Below are 25,043 nucleotides of genomic sequence, written 5' to 3' on the forward strand. Positions count from 1 at the left end.
CATAGATTCATTTGTGCTATTTTTTAGATTCCATATATAAGTGATATAATATTTGTCCTTGTCTGGTTTACTTCACTTACTATGATTATCTCTAGGTCCATCCATGTTGCTGCAAATGGCAATATTTCATTCTTTTTCGTGGCTGAGTAGTATTCCATTGTGTGTGTGTGTGTGTGTGTGTGTGTGTGTGTGTGTATACCACTTCCTTATCCATTCATCTGTCGTTGGACACTTAGGTTGCTTCCATGTCTTTGTAAATAATGCTGCTATGAGCATTGGGGTGCATACATCTTTTCGAATTAGAGTTCTCTTTTTTTTTTGGATATATGCCCAGGAGTGGGATTGCTGGATCATATTGGTATTTTTAGCTCTTTTTTTAGTTTTTAAAGGACCTCCCTACTGGTTTCCATAATGGCTGCACCAGTTTACATTCCCACCGATAGCGCAGGAGGGTTCAGTAATGGGTACTTAACCTGTTATGAGAGTGTAGCTGTTTGCAAGACTAACCTTATATTTTCCTTGCAAATATAATCTTCAAATGTATGTTAACCCGCTGAGGGCTCTAGCAAATTATTTTTCACAAACCTGAAAGTGTACCTTTACATACACTTGCACTGTGCTTCTTAGTCTTTAAAGAGATTGATGCTCTAGAAAGTTTAAGAGTAAGATTTTTTAAAAGCACCTCATTAAGGAACTTTCAAAATGCAAATGATTTGATTCCTCCAGCAAATGATTTGGAAGTGGGAAGTGTGCTGTCAACTGATGGTAGTAACAGGCTAACGGCTGTTTCATTTTCTCCCAAGTTGGATGACCAAGGTTTCTTCCAGGGGTTGAATCCTGGCTTGGCTCCAATCATCAGGCTCTCAGAGCATGTATCAAATATGAGTATGGCAAGGGGCCCACCGAGGAGGAAACAATTAAGGGGGTAGCCCAAGAGGACTGGGACCTGTGTACTGGTCACCCTCAGTGTGCCCCTGGAGAGCTCTGCAGGGAGTCAGAGAAAGGTAATGGAAGAGGGGCAAAAAGGGACAAGAAGGACACCAGTGGTAGAAAGTGACAGGAGAGAGACTGAACAGATGAGATACAGGAGTCTGAATGACGAAGGCTAAAATGTGGCCTTTCAAAGGTTTGTAATTCAGCCTGTAGCAGTGAGTCGAACATGTGTAAAATGTGCTTTTTATGTAGTGCAACATTGGATTGTGTCGTGAAGAAAATGTGATTTTTATAGTTGTCTTTGACTCTCCAGGTAAGTACATGGGAACTCAGAGTATTAGAGAAACAGACAGGTCAAATACTAAAAATAGAAACAAATTTGGCTATAGACAATTCTGATATGGACAGAGTACATTTCACAGGAAAATCCGGGAGCGTGTCCCAACTCTTTATTGCTTGTAAAACTTTTTCTAATGATTAAAATTACCTGAATTCAGTAGGCCAGTGCTTAGACATGCTTAATTTCAGCTGAAATTTTTACTTCAGTGATATTTATCATTTTATTCCCAGTAATATCCAACAGTGTGCTTTACACAGAGTAGGTGCTTAATAAATATTTGTTAAAAGAATGAATGAGTGACCAATATATCTCTTGTACTAGGATTGATTTATATTACAAAATAAGTAAAATTTTGTATTTTTTTCTCATTTTCCTATGTTGTTACTTATGTCAGCCTCATTTTCCTTCATTCACACCACAAAGCCTTTAGCAGAGCTTCTGAAAATGAGCATCAAATATTCGTTGTCTGCATCCAAATGTGAATTCTCCTGCACATTGCATAGTTCGGCATATAGAGTGGAGACTACTTGGTTTCTCTAAGAATAACCGTCTCATGATATGGGGGTAGTAGTCAGTACACTGTCCACTACACAGAACACTGGTGACAGTACACACAGAAAGGGGCTGGGAGAGGTGGAGAAATAGCAGGTGACAAAGATATCAAGAATCGGATGGACTACTGTTTCATTTGCTTTCATGATTTCTGTTTATATTTTTGTGGCTACACATGTAAGCAGGAGGGGAGGTGGAAAGCTAAGATTCCCCCTGATAGGGAGGAGTGTTTAGCTTTTTATTACAAGTTAACTCACAAGTTGAGCATTAAAATATTAATCAAAATTAATCAAAAGGTAAATCTGAAAAATGGGTTAAGTTCAATAGGGAAATAGTTCTCAAGCCATCTCAATGAGTTCACATGTAGAAGCCTGTCCTTTCTCCTTTCGACCTCCAGGTGGTGCTGTTTACCCAGCCATGGCAAGCAGGTGCCCAGCCCCGTTTCCTTCCCCTAAGGTTCACAGCTGGGCTTTCATTTTTTCAAAATATTTTCAGTTTCCACAGATGTGTTCTTTTAAATGGTCAATAAATTTTTCTAACCACTATTTGAAAACTTGCAAGATTGTTGTGAATTGTGCTTCTTAACCAAGAATATTTTTTTTATGTCCAGGACACACCCAGAGTTAGGCGTTTACATTTGTTCATTGGTCCTCTACCTTTCCTTGCTTCTTAGAACCCAGATTCAGTAACAGACATTTGGGCTGTTAGTAGAACTCATCACTCATCCAAGTCCCTTTAAACACTTTTGTAATTTAAAAATAGATTTCTAGTTCAGTTAAGACACCTCAACTCCATGGGCTTCTGAGTAAAGAACACCATCTTTATAGGAGTACTTTTATCCCCCAAAGCCAATGAGTGTTCCTAGCAGACCTGACCTGATTTTTTGGTGAGGGGGCGCTTGCCAGACACCCAGAAATGTTTTGATGATTTGAGGTCACCTTTCCAATGACACCCTGCAGTCCAATCCAAATTCCTCAAAAAAAAGTGTTCCTAGGAAAAAACTAAGAGGGAGTCATGGACAGTTTCTTTCCATTTTAATAGATTTCAGTGGCAAGAATGGTGGGAATTTTGTTGTACAACGTGGAAATAGGATGGGGGTGCAATGGTATCAATTTTACCATCGACAAGGTTTGGAATTTTTAAGATTGGCTTTAAAAAATAACCAGTTAACATGCTTTTCTTGTCCTTTTTTCCTCTTTTCTGTCACAAGGGGTTTGTAAACAAGCTGGATGAATTTATTCAATGGTTAAACGAAGCCATGGAAACCACTGAGAATTGGACACCTCCCAAAGCAGAGACGGATGGCCTTAAACTGTACCTGGAGACGCACTTGGTAGGCAAGATTATGCTGCTCTTGCTGTTAGTTAGGGAAGGATTTTAATGTGCTACTTGTTTGTTTATGGAGAATATCAGTTTTACTTATCAGAAGTCATTATATGCTAATAAACCAAGTTTTAATGGGGTAAACTGCAGAAGCTGAAAATTTACAGGTATTTCAAGTAATACTATGAAATCTAAATCCTCCATATTTCAAGCTATTTTTTCAAAACTTTTTCCATAAAGGTAAGTAATTATTTAAAAATATACCTTAGAAAATTGTACTAGACCTTTGCTCTCTAAAGTGACAATTGAAGGTTTTCCTCTTCTTAAAAAGAAAAAATGAAAGAGGTAATTTTGATGACCATTCTAAGTTTTCTAGAATTCTTGTAAAATTAATGAACCTCTCATTATCAAGAGAGTCTACTTTATCTGTTCTATATTGGGTTATTTTAATAAAATATTTAAAACGATGATCTCCATCATTTTTGCTGCTATGTGGGTTTTTCAGCATATAATTAATACAACTGTCATTACACTGGTCCCTGTGCACAGGGAAATCCATGGAGAGGAAGGAGAAAACACTTGGATGAATATGCTTCTGAATATGTTAGAAGCAAGAATTATAGACTGGGGGACATTTGATGAACCTCATGAGGTTTTTACTGAATGCTTCAAATGGCCGATATCAATTATGAAGGGGTGGAAACCAAGTAGTGGAGTGTGATAAAGCATGAAGAAAAAGCACGTTGTCATAGGAAATGAAAATTCAAGCTTTAAGGATCTCATCTTTATTCCTTTCACTGATAGCATAAAATCGACAAAGGCAATGAACACGAATCCTTGGGTACCCAACTGTGGGGCTGATTTTCTGCCCCTCTTACATACTCAGAATTTGGATTGAGTAAACAGTGTGTGGGAGTCCTGCATGTATGTTAGTTCACAGGGTTCCAGAACAGTTCCCTGTGATATTAAATGAGAGAAGGAGAGAGAGGGAGAAGAGAGAAGGAGAGAAGAGGGGGAAGACAGAGAGGATGTTTTAGTTTTTTGCTGCTTGTGTTTTGCAGTGTATTTTATATCATTGCAAGAAAAACAGCCTCAAAATCCTGTTGCTGCATGCAGATAGTCTTGTGAAAGATAAAAAAAAAAATCACAAAACTGGTAGAGGATGCTTCTGTTTTTAGAGACCTGGGTTGATGGTGTGTAAAAATGCCAGTGACCCTAACCACCTCTCTTGTACGTGGGTTTTTAAATACTGCCCTTAGTATTCAATTCCCTGTTGAGTAGAGCCCTGACTTTTTTTTTTTAAAGAGGGCATTTCATAATAGCAAGATAAAGATATTCAGTGCTTTATAAAGTAAATTGTATTAATTAGAATGTCAACTTTTCACTGGCATTGTTCTGACAGAAATTCTAATCTGTGTTTAAACAGGAGTATATGAACTTTATTTCACATTAAGTGTGCTGTCTTAATTTATCTTGATTTAATATTTTATGGAAAACACACATTTTGTTTTTGAGGTCCCAGAGGGCATGGGGACACAAAGGGCACTTTAACGCTAGACTATTTATTGAAATGAAAGCCAGGCTAGGAGAATATGAACCAAGGTCTCTCCTCTCTTTGGGAGTTGAGTGACACAACCTCTTTGTAACTAACGTGCACTCCTGGTCTCAAATCCGTACTACACAATTCTTTACTTAGAATCCCTGTGTTGGCCTCTGTCTCATTCTAGCCCACCACTATCCATTAGAACTTTCTGTGATGATGGAATATTCTATATTGCACATCCAGTGTGCAATAACTAACCACACCTATCTACTGAGCACTTGAAATGTGGCTAGAGCAACTGAGGAAATGAATTTTCTAACTGTAATTAACTTACGTTTGCATTTAAATTGCCACAGTGTCTTGTGATGACTGTATTCTAGTCCTGTAAATTGTGGAACTCTTTACAGATGTAATGAATGGCAAGTATCCAGCACCTGCCTCATAATGGCATTCTCGGCCAAAATGTGAAAATCATTATCCCCTTTGCTGTGGATCTCTACCTCAGATCCACAACAAACAGCCCTTCTTAAAATGTTTATCTCTTAAAGAATAACCTTGTTCCCGCCTAATGGTCAACACTTTCTTGAATGAATTTTCTCCACCATCATGTCTGTATTAGTTGGGCTAGAGATAACATGGGAACATCGTTACCTCTGCTTTGCGAATAGTGAGGGACTGTAATCTCCAGATTTGTTCACTGTTGTTAACTCACAATCTCAGGGGCTGAAATTATGAATAATACTGTTTAACAGTTACTGAAGACCTACTGTGTGTGGATTGCCATTGAATACTTAAAGACAATTATTGAGTCACTGTTTTACTGCATGCTGTGTCTGCTAGTCTAGATACAGCCTGTTGTTTAAACATCTTTCAAACAAACTCTGAGTTACTGTCTATCTGAGCACAGTGTCTATCTACATATCTCCTGAGCAATATTGTCATTTATATTTTTTATTGTATTTCCTTACTGTGGTGCTGAGTTAATATTAAGTTATTCTTCTCCAAAGAAGGCAAAAAATATCTACCTTTCCATAAAGAAAGTATACAACTAAGTCTAGAGATTTATATTTCTTAGTTCACACTGCATAAGTCATTACTGCTCCTTAATGAGTGGGCAAGAGGTATTTATTTGCAAGATTATCTAGTATGTAGACTTAGGTACATGAGTTTCATTAAACATCTCTATAGAGTCTATAATTTAAACATTAAACCAACAGATGTACAAGCCTCTGAGTCTGGTGTCTCCCCTGAGTTAATAATGTGTTAGAATAGTTGGCACCCTGCAATATTTATTATAAACAAAAGCACATAAACAATAACAAAATTTGTACATTTATATTTTGATACTTAATTCAATTCTTTTCCATAACAGTAACCAAGGGTTTTCACCAACACAAATCAATTAAACCTTCACAATACCTTTATGAGAGATATGAAGGAGCTTTATTCTAACTGTAAGAAATACTGTGAAATTGCGATGATACATCAATGATTTTCCATGATAATTAATCATTTGCTTGCAACCTGGCTGCTCCTTCAAAAATACAATTCCTATCTTTTTAGAAAATGACATTTGCAGGAAAATGTTTGAATTTTGCAAGTACTGAGCATATTGAACATTGCTCTTTGAAAACCACTTTTAAAATAGCATTGTATACATATGTTCTTGAATGGATTCCCTTCTTCTTCACCTCTGTCCACTTTTTTAACAGTTTCATTGAGGTATAATTGGCATACTAAATTGTATATACTTAATGTAAACAATTTTGCAAGTTTTGACAAATTGACAAATGTATACACCCATGAAACCGTCACCACAGTCAAGGTGGTGAACATATCCATCACCTCCAAAAGCCTCTTCATGACCCTTTGTAATTGCTCCCTCCCTTCCCTCTCAGCCTTTCCTTCATCCCTAAGTAATCAAGGGTCTACTTTCTGTCACTGTTAGATTGTACTTTCTAGAATTTTGCATAAATGGAATCAAACAACGTGTTCTCTTTCTCTCTCTATTTTTTTCTTCTTTGGTCTGGTTTCTTTCACCCAGCATACTTAGTTTGATGTTGTATGTTCCAATTGTTCATTCATTTTTATTGCTGAGTAGTATTCCATTGCATAGTTATAGCACAATTTGATTACCCATTCAACTGATGGTGGACACTAAGGTTGTTTCCCTCACCACCATTTTTATTGGCTAAAGAAGCAAAAGTCACCAAAAATTACATGTAAGTAGAAGCATCATAAATAGTTCTTTGCGGACTATTTAGATTTTTTTCCTTTGAAAGAATTTATATTATCTTCAGAGTTAGACTGCTGAAGAGTAAAGCAGCAGAGCATGACAGCAACTTCTCCCTCAAGAGATTACATTTCATGTCCGTTTGCTTCCGAAAAGATAACTGTCATCTCCCAAATAGTTTTTATCCATGCCTAATTCACAAAATGGTACCACATCGTATGCAATCAATTGCAGGAAAACAAAGCAGAAGTTTTTTTTTTAATCTGTAGCCAATCAGAGTATCTAGTAGGAGAAAGCAAAGTCAAACTGACACCAGACATCTGTGCGATAATTAGGAAAAAGAGCCAAGCATAAAGGCCTGGCTTAAACTTGGGAGATAAATTTGCATAGGTAGCACCATGTCATGTTGGGCAAACATTAACCAACCACATAGAAATAGCCTTGGAAAAACAACATTCTTAATTCAATTTGATAAATGAGAAAACATGGGGGAAATGGTGATGATGAGTTCATATATGTTAAGCACCTGCGAGTGCCAGGCAGTTGTTTATGTGTTAGGAATACATGATGAATGAGTTTCGCTTCTTTCTTCTAGGGATTTGAAATCTAAGGGAGATGACCATAGAATAAATGTAGTCATCTTTGGACCCATAAATGATGAATGTAATATAATTTTGAGCAGTAAACTTCTTGTAGGATAAGCAAAGTACTGTTTGGAGCACAGAACAAAGTTTTATTGGTTCTTCCTCAGAGTAGGGAAGGCTCAGAGAGGTAATTTGATGTAGACCTCACAGGCCATATATGATTTGTTGGATAAAGAGGGGAGGAGAGGAGATGGGAGGAAATTTTATGGGCAAGTAAGGGAGGTGGGGTGAGCCATCTGGTGTGGCTGAGGCTAAGTTGTGTCCTCCAGGTTAGGGCTGGGTGGTAAAAGAGGTTGAATGTCCTTTTAATGGATTGAACTTTTCTCTGAGGGCAAAGGGGACTCATTGAAGGTTTGATTTTATTTTAAAACAGGAAAGTGACAAGAATCAACTGTAAATTCCATGGGAGAAGGGTCAGCTTGCCATAGATTAACTGGATAAGTCCATGGCTTAAATGAGAGAATAACAATGGGCATAATGGAAAATGGATTGGAGTATAACAATCTGCCCTTGAAGGGTCTGAAATTTTTTCCTCATTCCTTATTGTGTCATTACTCTAAGTACTTATAAAAACAGACTGAATTAAACTAATAATATGACTGGCTAACAAAAGCTCAGTACAGATGTTTTCCTGCCATCTATATTTAGGTATTTATATCATTTTTTAAAAAATAGCTTTCATTTGTATCATAAGAAAAACAATATACTTCTCACAAAGTTTTTATTCATACCAGAAAATTTCCCAAAATACATTCAGCTGTGTTTCTTTTGCTTGCCCTTCTGTGTCTACCTGTGTTCCATTTCTCATTGCTTGAAGTGAAGAGATGACAGCCTCTCCATTTTCCCAGTTTCCGGTGCCCACCTCTCCCTGCCTACCCTCCTCTGCTGAGAGGAGAGGCAGCTCTGGCCCAAGAAAGCTGAGCTTCACAACACGAGCAGCTACCACATGCCTGTACTCTTCAGTTAACAACAGACACTCGATCGCGCTTCAAAAGCCTAAGCTGTCTCAATTTGGCTGCCACCTCCCCTCAGCCTTGCTGAGTAGGGCTGGTGGCCTCATAGGAGCTTTGAAGTTCCATTTGCTTGTCACCCTTGATTCCTGTCAGTTTAAGGTGAGTAGCTGAGAGTTTATCAGGGAGAAGCATTACTTCTGTTTGAGGGATTTGAGATACTCGACTCCCAGCCTTGAGTTACTTACTTTGGTAGCTTGTGGATGGAAAGATCTGCTGGAGATTTATAGCACTTAGGCATTTTGAGGTTGATGCCTGGGGAGAGGAGGCTCATCTTGGACATGTGAAAGTCCTGGACCACATTCTTTTGCTCATATAACTTATTCTGTGCATCTAGGAGACAAATAGTGTTGTCTTCCCTTTTCAGTTAAAAAGGATCCCTGAACTGTTCCAAGCACCTGGGAACATACTTTCTGCCTGACTCAATTTCGAGACTCTCGTTCCCATCATTTTAAAAATTGCTGTCGGAGATTGGATCAAGGTGGCGGAGTAGAAGGATGTGCGCTAACTCCCTCTTGTGAGAGCACCGGAATCACAACTAACAGCTGAACAATCGTCGACAGGAAGACAGTTGAACTCACCAAAAAAGATATCCCACATCCAAAGACAAAGAAGAAGCCACAATGAGACGGTAGGAGGGGCGCAATCACAATAAAATAAAATCCCATAACTGCTGGGTGGGTGACTCACAAACTGGAGAACACTTATGCCACAGAAGTCCACCCACTGGAGTGAAGGTTCTGAGCCCCACATCAGGCTTCCCAACCTGGAGGTCCGGCAACAGGAGGAAGAATTCCTAGAGAATCAGACTTTGAAGGATAGTGGGATTTGATTACAGGACTTCTACAGGACTGGGGGAAACAGAGACTCCACTCTTGGAGGGCACACACCAAGTAGTGTGTGCATTGGGACCCAGGGGAAGGAGCAGTGACCCCAGAGGAGACTGAACCAGCCCTACCTGCTAGTGTTGGAGGGTCTCCTGCAGAGGCGGGGGGTGGCTGTGGCTCACTGTGAGGACAAGGATACTGGCAACGGAAGTTCTGGGAAGTACTCCTTGGCATGAGCCCTCCCAGAGTCTGCCATTAGCCCCACCAAAGAGCTGGGTAGCCTCCAGCGTTGGATGGCCTCAGGCCAAACAAGTAACATGGAGGGAACCCAGCCCCACCCATCAGCAGAGAAGCAGATTAAAGTTTTACTGAGCTCTGCCCACCAGAGCAACACCCAGCTCTACCCACCACCAGTCCCTTCCATCAGGAAACTTGCACAAGCCTTTTAGATAGCCTCATCCACCAGAGGGCAGACAGCAGAAGCAAGAAGAATTACAGTCCTGCAACCTGTGGAACAAAAACCACATTCACAGAAAGATAGACAAGATGAAAACGCAGAGGGCTATGTACCAGATGAAGGAACAAGATAAAACCCCAGAAAAACAACTAAATGAAGTGGAGATAGGCAACCTTCCAGAAAAAGAATTCAGAATAATGATAGTGAAAATGAGCCAGGACCTTGGAAAAAGAATGGAGGCAAAGACCGAGAAGATGCAAGAAATGTTTAACACAGACCTAGAAGAATTAAAAAAGAAACACTAGAAGAATTAAAGAACAAACAAACAGAGATGAACAGTACAGTAACTGAAATGAAAATTACAGTAGAAGGAATTAATAGCAGAATAACTGAGGCAGAAGAACGGATAAGTGACCTGGAGGACAGAATGGTGGAATTCACTGCCGCAGAACAGAATAAAGAAAAAAGAATGAAAAGAAATGAAGACAGCCTAAGAGACTTCTGGGGCAACAATAAATGCAACAACATTCGCATTATAGGGGTCCCAGAAGGAGAAGAGAGAGAGAAAGGACCAGAGAAAATATTTGAAGAGATTATAGTCGAAAACTTCCCAAACAGGGGAAGGGAAATAGCCACCCAAGTCCAGGAAGCACAGAGAGTCCCAGTCAGGATAAATCCAAGGAGAAACATGCCGAGACACATAGTAATCAAATTGACAAAAATTAAAGACAAAGAAGAATTAATGAAAGCAACAAGGGTAAAACGACGAATAACATACAAGGGAACTCCCATAAGGTTAACAGCTGATTTCTCAGCAGAAACTCTACAAGCCAGAAGAGAGAGGCATGATATATTTGAAGTGAAGAAAGGGAAGAACCTACAACCAAGATTACTCTGCCCGGCAAGGATCTCATTGAGATTCGACAGAGAAATCAAAAGCTTTACAGACAAGCAAAAGCTAAGAGATTTCAGCAACACCAAACCAACTCTACAACAAATGCTAAAGGAACTTCTCTAAGTGAGAAACACAAAAAAAGAAAAGGACCTACAAAAACAAACCCAAAGCAAGTAAGAAAATGGTAATAGGAACATACATATCAATAATTACCTTAAACATGAATGGATTAAATGCTCCAACCAAAAGACACAGGCTCGCTGAATGGATACAAAAACAAGACTCATATATATGCTGTCTACAAGGGACCCACCTCAGACCTAGGGACACATACAGACTGAAAGTGAGGGGATGGAAAAAGTTATTCCATGCAAATGGAAATCAAGGGAAAGCTGGAGTAGCAATATTCATACCAGATAAAACAGACTTTAAAATAAAGAATGTTACAAGAGACAAGGAAGGACACTACATAATGATCAAGGGATCAATCTAAGAAGAAGATATAACAATCACATATGCACCCAACATAGGAACACCTCAATACGTAAGGCAACTGCTAACAGCTATAAAAGAGGAAATTGACAGTAACACAATAACAGTGGAGGACTTTAACAGCTCACTTACACCAATGGACAGATCATCTAGACAGAAAATTAATAAGGAAGCACAAGCTTTAAATGACACATTAAACAAGATGGACTTTATTGATATTTATAGGACATTCCATCTAAAAACAGAAGATTAATCTTTCTTCTCAAATGCAAACAGAACATTCTCCAGGATAGATCACATCTTGGGTCACAAATCAAGCCCTAGTAAATTTAAGAAAATTGAAATCATATCAAGCATCTTTTCTGACCACAACACTATGAGATTAGAAATCAATTACAGGGAAAAAAATGTAAAAAACACAAACACATGGAGGCTAAACAATATGTTATTACATAACCAAGAGATTGCTGAAGAAATCAAAGAGGAAATGAAAAAAATGTCTAGAGACAAATGACAATGAAAACGTGACGATCCAAAACCTATGGAATGCAGCAAAAGCAGTTCTAAGAGGGATGTTTATAGCAATACAAGCCTACCTCAAGAAACAAGAAAAATCTCAAATAAACAATCTAAGCTTACACCTAAAGGACCTAGAGAAAGAAGAACAAACTAAATGCAAAGTTAGTAGAAGGAAAGAAATCATAAAGATCAGAGCAGAAGTAAATGAAATAGAAACAAAACAATAGCAAAGAAAATAAAACAAAAAGCTGGTTCTTTGAGAAGATAAACAAAATTGATAAACCATTAGCCAGAGTCATCAAGAAAAAGAGGGAGAGGACTCAAATCAATAAAATTAGGAATGAAAAAGGAGACGTTACAACAGACACAGCAGAAATACAAAGCATCCTAAGAGACTACTACAAGCAACTCTATGCCAATAAAATGGACAACCTGGAAGAAATGGACAAATTGTTAGAAAGGGGTAACCTTCCAAGACTGAACCAGGAAGAAATAGAAAATATGAAGAGACCAATCACAAGTAATGAAATGGAAACTGTGATTAAAAATGTTCCAACAAACAAAAGTCCAGGACCAGATGGCTTCACAGGTGAATTCTATCAAACATTTAGAGAAGAGCTAACACCCATCCTTCTCAAACTCTTCCAAAAAATTGCAGAGGAAGGAACACTCCCAAACTTATTCTATGAGGCCACCATCACCCTGATACCAAAACCAGACAAAGATACTACAAAAAAAGAAAATTAAAGACCAATATCACTGATGAATATAGATACAAAAATCCTCAACAAAATAGTAGCAAACAGAATCCAACAACACATTAAAAGGATCATACACCACGATCAAGTGGGATTTATCCTAGGGATGCAAGGATTTTTCAATATACACAATTCACTTAATGTGATAAACCATATTAACAATTTGATCATCTCAATAGGTGCAGAAAGACATTCTGACAAAATTCAACACCGATTTATGATTAAAACTCTTCAGAAAGTGGGCATACAGAGAACCTACCTCAACATAATAAAGGCCATATACGACAAACTCACAGCAAACATCATTCTCAATGGTGAAAAACTGAAACCATTTCCTCTAAGATCAGGAATAAGACAAAGATGTCTACTCTCACCACTGTTATGCAACATAGTTTTGGAAGTCCTAGCCACGGCAATCAGAGAAGAAAAAGAAATAAAAGTATACAAATTGGAAAAGAAGAAGTAAAACTGTCACTGTTTGCAGATGACATGATACTATACATAGAGAATCCTAAAGATGCTACCAGAAAACTACTAGAGCTAATCAATGAATTTGGTGAACTAGCAGGATACAAAATTAATGCACAGAAATCTCTTGCATTCCTATACACTAATGATGAAAAATCTGAAAGAGAAATTAAGGAAACACTGCCATTTACTGTTGCAACAAAAAGAATAAAATACCTGGGAATAAACCTACCTAAGGAGACAAAAGACCTGTATGCAGAAAACTATAAGACACTGGTGAAAGAAATTAAAGATGATAGAAACAGATGGAGAGATATACCATGTTCTTGGTTTGGAAGAATCAATATTGTGAAAATGACTATATTACCCAAAGCAGTCTACAGATTCAATGCAATCCCTATCAAATTACCAATGACATTTTTCACAGAACTAGAACAAAAAATCTTAAAATTTGTATGGAGACACAAAAGACCCTGAATAGCCAAAGCTGTCATTAGGGGAAAAAACGGAGCTGGAAGAATCAGACTCCCTGACTTCTGACTATACTACAAAGCTACAGTAATCAAGACAATATGGTACTGGCACAAAAACAGAAATATAGATCAATGGAACAGGATAGAAAGTCCAGATATAAACCCATGCACCTATGGTCACCTAATCTATGACAAAGGAGGCAAGGATATACAATGGAGAAAAGACAGTCTCCTCAATAAGTGGTGCTGGGAAACCTGGACAGCTACATGTAAAAGAATGAAATTAGAACACTCCCTAACACCATACACAAAAGTAAACTCAAAATGGATTCAAGACCTAAATGTAAGACCGGACACTATAAAACACTTAGGGGAAAACACAGTAAGAACACTCTTTGACATAAATCACAGCAAGATCTTTTTCAGTCCACCTCCTAGAGTAATGGGAATAAAAACAAAAATAAACCAATGAGACCTAATGAAACTTAAAAGCTTTTGCAAAGCAAAGGAAACTACAAACAAGACAAAAAGACAACCCTCAGAATGGGAGAAAATATTTACAAATGTATCAACCGACAAAGGTTTAATCTCCAAAATATATAAACAGCTCATGCAGCTCAATATTAAAAAAACAAACAACCCAATGAAAAAATGGGCAGAAGACATAAGTAGACATTTCTTCAAAGAAGACTTACAGGTAGCCAAGAAGCACATGAAAACGTGCTCAACATCACTAATTATTAGAGAAATGCTAATCAAAACTACAGTGAGGTATCAGCTCACACCAGCTAAAATGGGCATCATCAGAAAATCTACAAACAACAAATGCTGGAGAGGGTGTGGAGAAAAGGGAACCCTCTTGCACTGTTGGTGGGAATGTAAATTGATACAGCCACCAAGGAGAACAGTGTGGAGGTTCCTTAAAAAACTAAAAATATATTTAGCTTATGACCCAGCAATCCCACGCCTGGGCATATGCCCTGAGAAAACCATAATTCAAAAAGACACATGCACCCCAATTTTCACTGAAGCACTATTTACAGTAGCCAGGTCATGGAAGCAACCTAAATGCCCATCGACAGACAAATGGATAAAGAAGATGTGGTTCATACATACAATTGAATATTACGTAGCCATAAAAAGGAACGAAATTGGGTCATTTGTAGAGACGTGGATAGATCTAGGGACTGTTGTACGGAGTGAAGTAAGTCAGAAAGAGAAATACAAATATCGTATATTAACGCACATATGTGGAGCCTAGAAAAATGGTACAGATGAACCAGTTTGCAGGTCAGAAATAGAGACACCGGTGTGGAGGACAAACGTATGGACACCAAAGGGGGAAAGTGGCGGTGGTGTGATGAATTGGGAGATTGGGATTGACATGTATACACTGATATGCATAAAATGGATAACTAATAAGAACCTGCTGTATAAAAATATAGATTAAAATAATTTTAAAAAGATAAAAATTGCTGTCACCCAGACATTTTACCGATTTATTACTTTATTCTTTTTCTTTAGAATGTGATGACTGTTTTAAAGTAGAATGACAGAGAAATACTGGATTTATTGAGCACTTGCTATTTAGGATCATGGTATGCTAAGCACTGAAGAGACAGTTTGCAGACTGCCTTGTACTATGAGGGTTTATGCACTATCGAAGGACACCATGTATGGACAAGAGCCAGTGTGTGACCTAACTCACTTGAGCCAGGTTGCTGTCACCCACTATCTGTCTCCCTGTGTAGACCCATGTGCAGATCTTACTTATCTACCGTGTTACATGGAATTTTGGAATCTTGAAGCAATTCACCTGGCACAAATGATATTAAGATAGAAGTTTCAGGCCTGAAACAGATCTTTACTCTAGCCAGAAAAATGCCTGTCGTATCTACTGAAGGTTGTTGTGAAGATCGCATAAACCTGTTGTAAGTGAGGATGCTTTGTTCATTTTGGGGGAGTTGTGCGCACCCCTCGGAGACCCTGAGAACAGGTGGTGTGAGAATCTCGGGTGTTCCTAGAGAGGTTGAATCTCTCCCCACCTACCCTGCCCTAATGATTCACCTGTGACCGTCACCTCCTTGAGGGACTGCTTGTGTCTTTTTGGTGTCTGCTCTGACACCCTGCCCTGTACATGCATAAAAAGTACTAAACAAATCTGTTAAATGAATAAATGAGCACTTGTGAAAACAGCAGCAAATTATAGCTAATAGTATAAATCATCAAACAATAACTGAGAATGTCTGCAAGGTAAATTATTTCCTCTACAGTTTCCAAATCAAAATGGACTCTGGTCACAGAGCTTTCTGGGTATTGTCTGGTATATTTGTGACAAGAAAAACACCTATGAGGGAGAAAATAGGATAGTTTCTTCTGCTTTCAGGGTGTAATTCATCCCCTTTGGCAAAAAACACAAGGAAAATAAAATGTTAACTCAGGTATTAGAAAGGTTAAAATTCCACAGGTTAACATTACTATTTCAAAAGATGAAGACTGTATGACTACACAGGATGTTAATGACTTGACATTACGAAATTTATTAAATTTATTTTTAAAGCAATTTGGTTCCCCCTCTCAAATGCATGAAGCATCTGGGAGTTGGAATAGATCTTCCCCAGGCTGCCAAACAAATTTATAATGAAACTGGAGTCCTTCAGGGATTGTCCTAAATCCACATAATATTCTTAGGCCTTGGTGTTTGCACTGGGACCTGTATATTAACAGATGTACGTGTGAATAATATACTTATATCCATCCATCACCTTGGTGACTCCACATCTGTAGGGGCTGCTGCATATCAATAATTCCACCGCAGGAGGTAGAGAGATATTTGGGCCAGCATTGACCTCTTTTTCAATTAGGGCCTCAGAGCAGTGTGTTCTGGAAGTGACATGGTCCCTTTAGACAGAACCTCTACAAATCCATTTGGCCTAATGTGGCCATGCTGGGAAGTCAATGTGATTACCTGTGCCAGGTGTGGAGGTAGCGTGCAGAAAAGCAAATGAAAATTTGGTCACTAAGAGGCACCGTCAACATTCAGAATCTCTCCCATCTGTCTAATCCTTGAATAAGATATTAGCAAGTCTATCAAAAAAAGAATGCCAGCCTTAGTAAAACATATTTACCTTCCACCAAAAAATGCAACTGCTTGTTTGAAAGAAATTGTGATTTGGTTGAGGAGCTAAATTCACTTTCGAATGCTTGGAAATGTTTTTATTATCTGCAGTTTCAGGGGAAAAATGTTTCCTCAGGAAGAACAAGGATTTTTGTCTTTATATCTTAGTGCCTTTTTTAAAAAAAGGAAAACAGTGTTTTTATAATGCTTATCTTTTTGTTCATGAACTTGGAACATCTTTCTCAAGAGTACATAGTGCTTTCAATTTTTTAAAGCTTCTGATATTATACGTGGTGGTGTGTTGCATATTGTCGTAACCAATAAATCAATGACAAATGTAGCCACTTCATTTTGTTGGGGAGATATATAATTGTGGTGGTGGCTGACTATTTATTTAATTATGTGGTAAGTACCATATGATGAGAGGGTAAAGTTAAATTGATGATTTGGGCTATCTCGGCCAGGGTACAGTTTACATGGCAATTACACCGGGATCATCTAAGTGTAATTGGCAAGTAATTTTGTAAGCGAAGGAGCATGACAGCTCATTTGCATGGCGTTCAATGAGTAAAATTTGGGGACATTTATCAACCACCTCCAAGTGAAGAGTGATTGCACCAATATAGCCCAAAATACTATAGGCAGCATTTTGAAAGCTTCGTGGAAGGTTTTGGGTACGAATCTTCATTCATTTGCTCCTTGAACATTTATTAGGTGTGTGCTATGTGCCAGGCACTGTCCTAGGCATTGAAGATACAAGCACAAATGAAAAGTGAAGTTCTACTTTCAACTCATGGGTGGGAAGCAGACCCATCATCAATAGTTATACAACAGTGTAGTAAGTGGAGGTTCGAGCTCTGCAGTTACTGTGGATGCTGAGGAGGGGAAACCAGGAGGCTGGAAGATGGTCAGAGAAAACTTGCTAGCAAGGGTGACACCTGGGATGAATTTTAAAGGATGAGCAGGGCCGAGCCAGGGGAGGGGAAAAAGGACTTTTCAGGCAGAGGTGCAAGCAAGAGCAGAATCTTAGATGACGAAGATGACTGATGTGAGCTGGTACATCTCAAGGCAGACCTGGGACGCAAGAGGCAGACTTGAGTGGGATCCCAGAGACTCTGTAGGTCATGCTGGAGGCTGGACCTTATCCTGCAACCTGGGGGAGACATCGGAGGCATTTAACAAGAGTTGTTTTGTAGACAGAACATTCTGTGTAATAAAATGTTTTTATTGAGTTATTACAATATGCCAGGCTCTGTTCTACAGGTATCAAGGCATTTCATCCTCACAGCAACCCCATGAGATAGGCACTGACATATCCCCCTTTTTACCTTTGAAGAAACTGAGTACAAAGAGATTGCCCTGAGCTACACAGGGGGTGATGGAGGAGCCAGGGTTTGAACCCAGGCTTGTCCAGCTCCAGAGCCCATGCTTGTCCCCAGCACCCACACCATGTCATTAGTCCCCTTGATATAATCAACTGCAACCCCCTGTTTTTAAGATACACATTCCCCACCTCCTGCCCCCGCCACTAGACTGTGAGCCCTATGAGGCCAGGAAGTATATCTATCTTGCTCACAGCCATATCCCTCGAGCTTAGGATGATTGCCCGCACCTTCGTAGGCATGCCACAAATAAAGAAAAAAATGTAGTTTTGAGGGGGTCATGACTGGAGGCTGTTGAAGTCAGCCTGGCAAGGGATGATGGTGAGGGCCTGAATCTAAGGCAGTGTTAGTCGATACAGAGAGGTGAGGATGGAGAAATAAATTGTCAGGGCTTGGTGATTGACTGGACGTGTGGATTTTGTTGGCATATCCTCACAGTGTTTCTGATCTCCAACTCCTATGCTGGAGAGATGACTTGGCAAAAGAATCCGAAGCTGAGGGAAGCTTGTGCTCCTATTCACAGAGCTCTCAAATTCCTGAGAAGAAACGTTGCGGACTCAGGATGAGAAGTTAGAAGAAATTTCCCTGGAGATAGTTAAAAATAGAATGAACACATCTGCCTGGGATGTGGAGGGACAGAGCTGCCCTAGGGTAGATGAGTAGTTAGACGGCCTTTGGGATTTTTCCCGCTTTGAAAATTTTCTGCTTTAGAATAAAAATTCTCCTGAGCCACCTGGGCTTAACTGTGTGGCTTAAAGATAAAATCGAAGTGTCCAAGAAATGGAAAATATTGAGTCCAAATGCCTGGATTGTAGGTAAAGAAACAGAAGCCCAGAAGGGTTAGATGACTTGTCCAAGGGCACACAAAAGGAAGACTCAGATCACTGGTCTCTCAGTCCCCTGCTCTCTGGACTCTCAGAGAGCAGCATCTGTGTGTGGGTGCCCCCCATGCTGGGTGGTGGCCCAAAAGCAAAGAGAACCTGGTATCTGTACTTGAGTTCAGAGAGCCTCAACAGTAAGTGCCACTTGTCACCTAAAAATGCCATAAAGTACCACTTGCTACACAGAACATTTGGAAAATAGAGAAAATGAATTTAAAAAGTCTATAATGATTTTTCTTTAGCCCCACTCATTGCCAAGCACTGCTTCAATGCTTTACAATCATTATCTCTAATTCTTACAACTTGGAAGTTAGATTGTATTACTTGTCATTTTATGTTTCAGAAAGCTAAAGCCCTGAGAATTCATTCCATTAAGACCAGGCTACGTTAACTCTAAGTCCTACCCTGCACAAGTGGTGTTAACATTTTGTTGCATTTCCCTATAGTCTTTTTCTACACACTGGGACTATCCATTTACATAGTTACAGTTTAATCATGGATACAATTTGAACTTTCATTTTTTGGCTTATAATGTGTTCTATCTATTTTTCATGTGATTTCATAGTCTTCATTTTAATGGCTGTATAATGTCTTATCAAGTTTTTCGGAGGTTCTTAAACAAAAATATTTACTCATGAAAATCTTTCCATTTTTGGCACATGTGGCATTTGGAAGGTATATTTTATATTTTGAGGACCATCTGACCATCCTCTATGGATGGCATTGGGCAGAGCAGGAGAGAAACTGCCAGGCTGTGCGCAGAGGATCATGACTTTCTTCCCCATCAAGAGCCCCTCTGGGAATGCAGGATGGTGCTGGGCACAGCTCAGATGGAGCCCGGGTAGAGACGGCCTAAGGCAGATAGCAGGTGACTTTTCAAGCCTCTGCTTTTCTGACTGAACACACATTCCTCCTCCTGCCCTTGTGAAAAAGCAAGTTTTCATTTTCTTAGGGTAGTAAAAATCTTTTGTGTGAAGAAAATGTGTCATCATGTCTTATTCATCAGCATATATAGCATCTCTTTAAAATGACAGTGGGAGTAAAAGTTCATCAGTTCAATATGTCTTTCACATTTGGAGACTCCTGACTAATAAACCTCTGGTATTTATCATCAGAACAGCCAAAGAACTAAAATCTGGCACATGCTGTTCTCACGCACTGAGAAAAACTTAAAAAGACAGAAGATTTTCTCCATTTTTCCTTCTTCCATTCATTTAGAAGAAAAAACATACCTTTTTTTAATTAAAAAAAAATATGAGCATACAGAAACATCTGGCCTCCATTACCATAGCAGCCTCCTAAATGGCCTCCTTGTCTGCCCTTCTAAAGTCAACTCTGTATAAAAGCCAGAAAGATGTTTCTAGAACACAGAACTGTACCGGTCACCCTCCCATGTTGTTGACCTCTTCTTCCATGACTCTTATGGCTCTTGGAGTTAAATACCGTGTGTAGCTGCAGCTCCCACATCCCCTGCTTCCACCTTGTCCCAGCCATACCAAGCTGCTTCTGGCTCCTCTATTCCTGCTGCAGTAGAGCGTGTCTCCAGCCCCACATGCAAATCAATCCTTTCTTCCCAAGCTCCCTGCCAGCCTCTGCAGAACCTGGTTCCCAGCTTGAGCTCCCATAGCACCTATCTAGCACTATCACACTCATACGGAATATAGCCTACAATCTTATTTTCACTCGGCCTGCATGATACTTTAATTTTAAAACATTAAATCTCATTGGGCATGCATATCACTGTTCAGTTTAAGGCCCTGCCACTCTCTGTTATACATCAAACCCCAATTACATATTTATTCTGTGCTGGGTCATATAAGGCTACTTGCTTTTGATCTGTTTTACCCAACAGACTATAAGTTGTGTGTGCTGGAATTGGGTATTGTTAATTTTTGTGTCTATAGGCCTGGCAGAGACTGCTCAATAAATACCTGTTGTATTAATTTATGCTTTTTTTTAAAAGCATATATTATGTCGGGAGAGATGCGGTAACTCTTTTTGGCCTCTCTGTTCACAAACATTATAAAATTCATGGACCTCGGTGGACCTGGCAGACACTAACAGTATTCCATGGGGATGACAGAAAGTCTATGTTCATGATGCGATTCTGCTCAAACCTAGACATTTTGGATCTTTAAGCTTCTGAATGTGATTATGGTCTTCCCACTACTTCCTGTACCAGGAGATTCATATCAATTCTTATGATCCCTCATGAGTAACTATTTTCATGTTTGTCATAGTTTTGTGCATCAAGGTGTACATTTCCTTGGTTTCATTTCATATCCACATGATCTCCATACTTCCATCAAACTGGGATCTTCAGAAATTTGAATGGAATAGGATAAGCTGTAGTTTTTTATCTACTTAGTAAGGTGTGATCATGATTAAAGTACAATCAGTGTGCTTACCTGAATTTGGATCCTGACAAGGAGTAATGCACCCATGTCTATAGATGCTGGTGAGGCTAGGAATACCCATTGGTCAGCCTGTGAAGTATCATCTTTTTGATAATCTAGTCCTTTGTCTCAGCCACTGTATTTTTCATTTCCTTAGTTATTCTCATCTAGATGTTCAGTTTCATGCTGCTGTAAAGACACAAAAAAGATGGGGTGTCTCACAGGTCCCAGATTACTCATATTTATGGAATTTCACATAATTATCAATGATGTAGATCTGTGGTACCTGTCTATGGCCATGTTGTTGCCGTAAATTAAATCTCCAGAGAATGCCCTGCATTTTCAGGGAGTGCTATGGGTGTTGCAAAGGGACTATATACCATAAGGCATTGCTGAGGAAACATGTTAGTAGCACAAGAATGGAAATGTGTCCAGGTATCAAGTTCAAAAAAAAAGAAAAGAAAAGAAAAGAAAAAACTCTTTCGCCTAAGCTTCCTTCCCTAGGGAAGAAGTGGGGGCAGAATGGGGAGAGTTTATTACAGAATCCTTTAGCAGCCAGAAATTTCATTGACAATGTTGTTAATGTGTCTGCTTGCCTGCCTTCTCAGAGGCCCATTGTGAATTCCTTACTTGATATTATTAATGGTTAATGGATGCACCTGAAAATTAAGCAATATTGTACCATTTGGGTAATAGTTATATTAAATGGTTCTTTCCTAGAGCATAAAGCTTATCTTTTTTTAATAATGAATACTTCATCTTTTCCAATGTCCTAATCAAATGCTTCCACATCATCTTGAGGCAGAACCAGATCCAGCTGCATCTATTCTATGCTATTGGCTTCAATTATGTCAAATTGTCCAACCTACCCACAGGTCCTAAGGTTCTCTTTTGCTGAGACATAGGCCTGATGCACGTCTTCAGAAGCTCATGATTAACAACCATTCAGCACTAGTCTGCTGTAAGTAAACAGAGAATCAAAGAGAACACTAGGCTAATTTTACAGTTATGAGGAAATCTCTAGAATAGATTTCTTCCTCAACGTTGGCATTCTCGGGTTGATCTCAAGTATTTTTCTTTTCCATGTCCATTTTTCCCTGAAACACAAACATGTACCTCAATCTGCATGGCATTCCTTCAGAGTTGATGATTCCCACTGCAGTGGCAAAAAGTAAATTACAGTCGTGTTTTGGCTATAAATAATAATTATTTAATTTTTAATAGCTATTATATCGTTTGGATTGACCAGAAGCATCAGGCTTCTGATATATTGCCATACTTTATTTTATTCAACCAAATACCTGTAGCTGAAAGAGGGCAATATAAGAAATAGTGAACAACCCTTGGGGAAACCAGTAAGTCTCTTTCTGCCATATTATGCTGAAACTTTACTGTTTCTTATGCTTCTAGTAAGATGAAATGATTCATCATTTTGGAGTCATTTTTTTTAGTCAAGATTCTTATCTTTATACTTCAAGTTCTGATCTGCCTGTCCCTATCTCCTTCATTTTCAGCTTATTTTGACTGTTGTGCTTTTTCTTTTGAGCTTTAAAAGACCCCTTTTTTCCACTAAGAAAAAGACTCACCAATGAACATCCAAGGTGATGGAGGATGCCCTTTGATGTGCAGGGGCCATGCCTTATACCCCTTAAATTGCTATTACCCTGTCCAGTGTACAGAATAGGCATAATACATGGTTTCTGAATGAATGAATGAGTGAAAGAATGGAAAAATTAATATCTAATTTCATAAGTTATGGTTGTTTAACCTCTTTCATCCAAATTACATTCCAACTGAGACTATCATCCTGAATTTCTGTCAAATATTCTTAATACTAAGCTCAGTGTATAGTACATGCAGCCATTGCTCAGTGAGTGTTTAGTCAGAGCAAAGTATATTGTATACTTTGGAGCCCTATTATGGAGAAGCCGAAATGTGGCACATATTCTTTCAAAATCCATACTTTTTCAAATTAAGTCAAGGAACGGATTTTCACCCTGAAGACTAACCATTGATTCAACAGATTGGTCACTATGATTACTCTCCATTGGACCTCCTGTGTTTGGAACACCTTATAACATTCCAGAGACGGAAAAATCTTTGGAAAACCATCTGTGTTTCTTGAAATATTTAAATGGAAGCCTTCCCCTTGAGAGAGTCCTATTGATCCAGTTCAGCAGATATCCACTATTCCTGCAAACATTTATTGAACACCTCGTATGTGACATGAGTTGGAAATAAATGTGAAGCTGGCGATTCTTTCAATTGTAGTTCTTTCTTGCTTATAGGTTGGTAGGCAAGTATAGGAATAAAGCAGAATTCAGTATGATAAATTCTACAATAGAAGCAGGTATAAGGAGCAGAGGACGCCGAGAGAGGGGAGTAATTAATTCTGTGTAAGGCATTAGGGAAGGCTTCCTGAAAGAAATGGCTCTGAGTTGGAATTCATCCATAACCGTCTTTGTCTTTTGGATGACTATCATGAGTGAAAAATGCCCCTGATGTACTCGACGTATTCATTTATAACTCAATGTCATATTGTAAGGAATAAACTTAAAATTCAAACATTTGAAAACCATTGGACTCCTCACTACAGCACCTGAATCCACCTCAATATCCTGTGGTTTGTGTGATATCTGAGAAACAGCTGAATCAAACCCCACTATATTAATGGATTTATATATGTGCACATAAGGCTAATATAATTTATGTTGCCAACTTTTTTATGGTTTCATAAATAGTGCTATCAGTAACATTTCTAAAAGTGATGAAATGAGCTCATATGTGCTGGTAGAAATTCAGTATATTTTATAGAACACTGCTACTCTTGATATAGCCCACGGGATGTGACTTTTCATAAAAACCTAATGAATTTCTAGATTTGTCAGCTGTTTCCAAACAGATGCATTCTGCTAACCTACTGGAAACATTCTGAGCCCAGATCCCAAATATCAATAGCTTTTAGTATTGCCAATTAGTTTGTCTATTGAGTAAACTGCACTGTGTGGCTCTTGATAAAAAGTAGCAAGTAATTTTCTATGGATGTTTTAACTGCCTTGCCGGGCTTTGATGCTCGTATTTTTCCTTGCAGAGCTTTAAGTTGAATGTAGACAGTCATTGTGCTCTCAAGGAAGCTGTGGAGGAGGAAGGACTCCAACTTCTCGAGCTTATTGCATCTCACAAAGCAGGTAAATCCTCCTGAAATATTGCAAGTCTTTATGTCTCCAGACTATTAAGAATGAAGAAGCATTGCTGTAAATTACTGCATATATTCACTTCCTTATGTATTATTAATATTTACATTATCAGATTGACCTTCAAGATTTATAAATGTTTCATATACTGCACACAATGCTGTGATGCTTGTAAGATGAAATACTGCCTCCAAATGGTCTGTTCATTTGGGGCTTGGTGTTCGCCTGAGTTTCAATTGAAATCACATTCCTGAAAACTTCACTGACATGCTTTTTGATGTAGGTGCTCTGGAAATAACATTAAGATAATGAAGGAGAATTGTGCATGTAGTTATAATGCATATGCATTCAGGTACTTATAGATATCATTACAGATATAAGGCAGGCAGTCTAGAGATACCTGATTATTTCCCTGCCAATTCACACACGTGGACATTTTGCATGTTCTTTGCTGGTCATTGCATTAGCAGAGTTTTGGCCTTAGACCAATTCTTACTCCAGTATTAATGTATTTATGAGGAACAGATTATAAATAAAAAAGTTTTGTCATTTGGTTATACTTATCCTGGTAGTAAAAGACCATAAGACAGGATGAATTACAGTTT

At 38.7% G+C, this 25,043-nt stretch overlaps 1 protein-coding gene across 1 annotated transcript in view; it reads left to right on the forward strand.

Annotated features, from left to right (window-relative positions):
- AKAP6 (A-kinase anchoring protein 6) overlaps nt 1–25,043 on the forward strand; it is a 607,123-nt gene that overhangs the window by 352,454 nt on the left and 229,626 nt on the right. Inside the window, exons 7-8 of the mRNA XM_089907589.1 lie at nt 3,036–3,158; nt 24,336–24,432. Of these exons, the coding sequence (XP_089763715.1) occupies nt 3,036–3,158; nt 24,336–24,432 (220 nt within the window). The remainder of the gene's footprint in view (nt 1–3,035; nt 3,159–24,335; nt 24,433–25,043) is intronic.

Source organism: Delphinapterus leucas, chromosome 2, assembly GCF_059928025.1.
Source record: "Delphinapterus leucas isolate spDelLeu-1000000601 "Yukka" chromosome 2, BTC_Dleu_Yukka2, whole genome shotgun sequence".
In the NCBI taxonomy this organism is placed as follows: domain Eukaryota; kingdom Metazoa; phylum Chordata; class Mammalia; order Artiodactyla; family Monodontidae; genus Delphinapterus; species Delphinapterus leucas.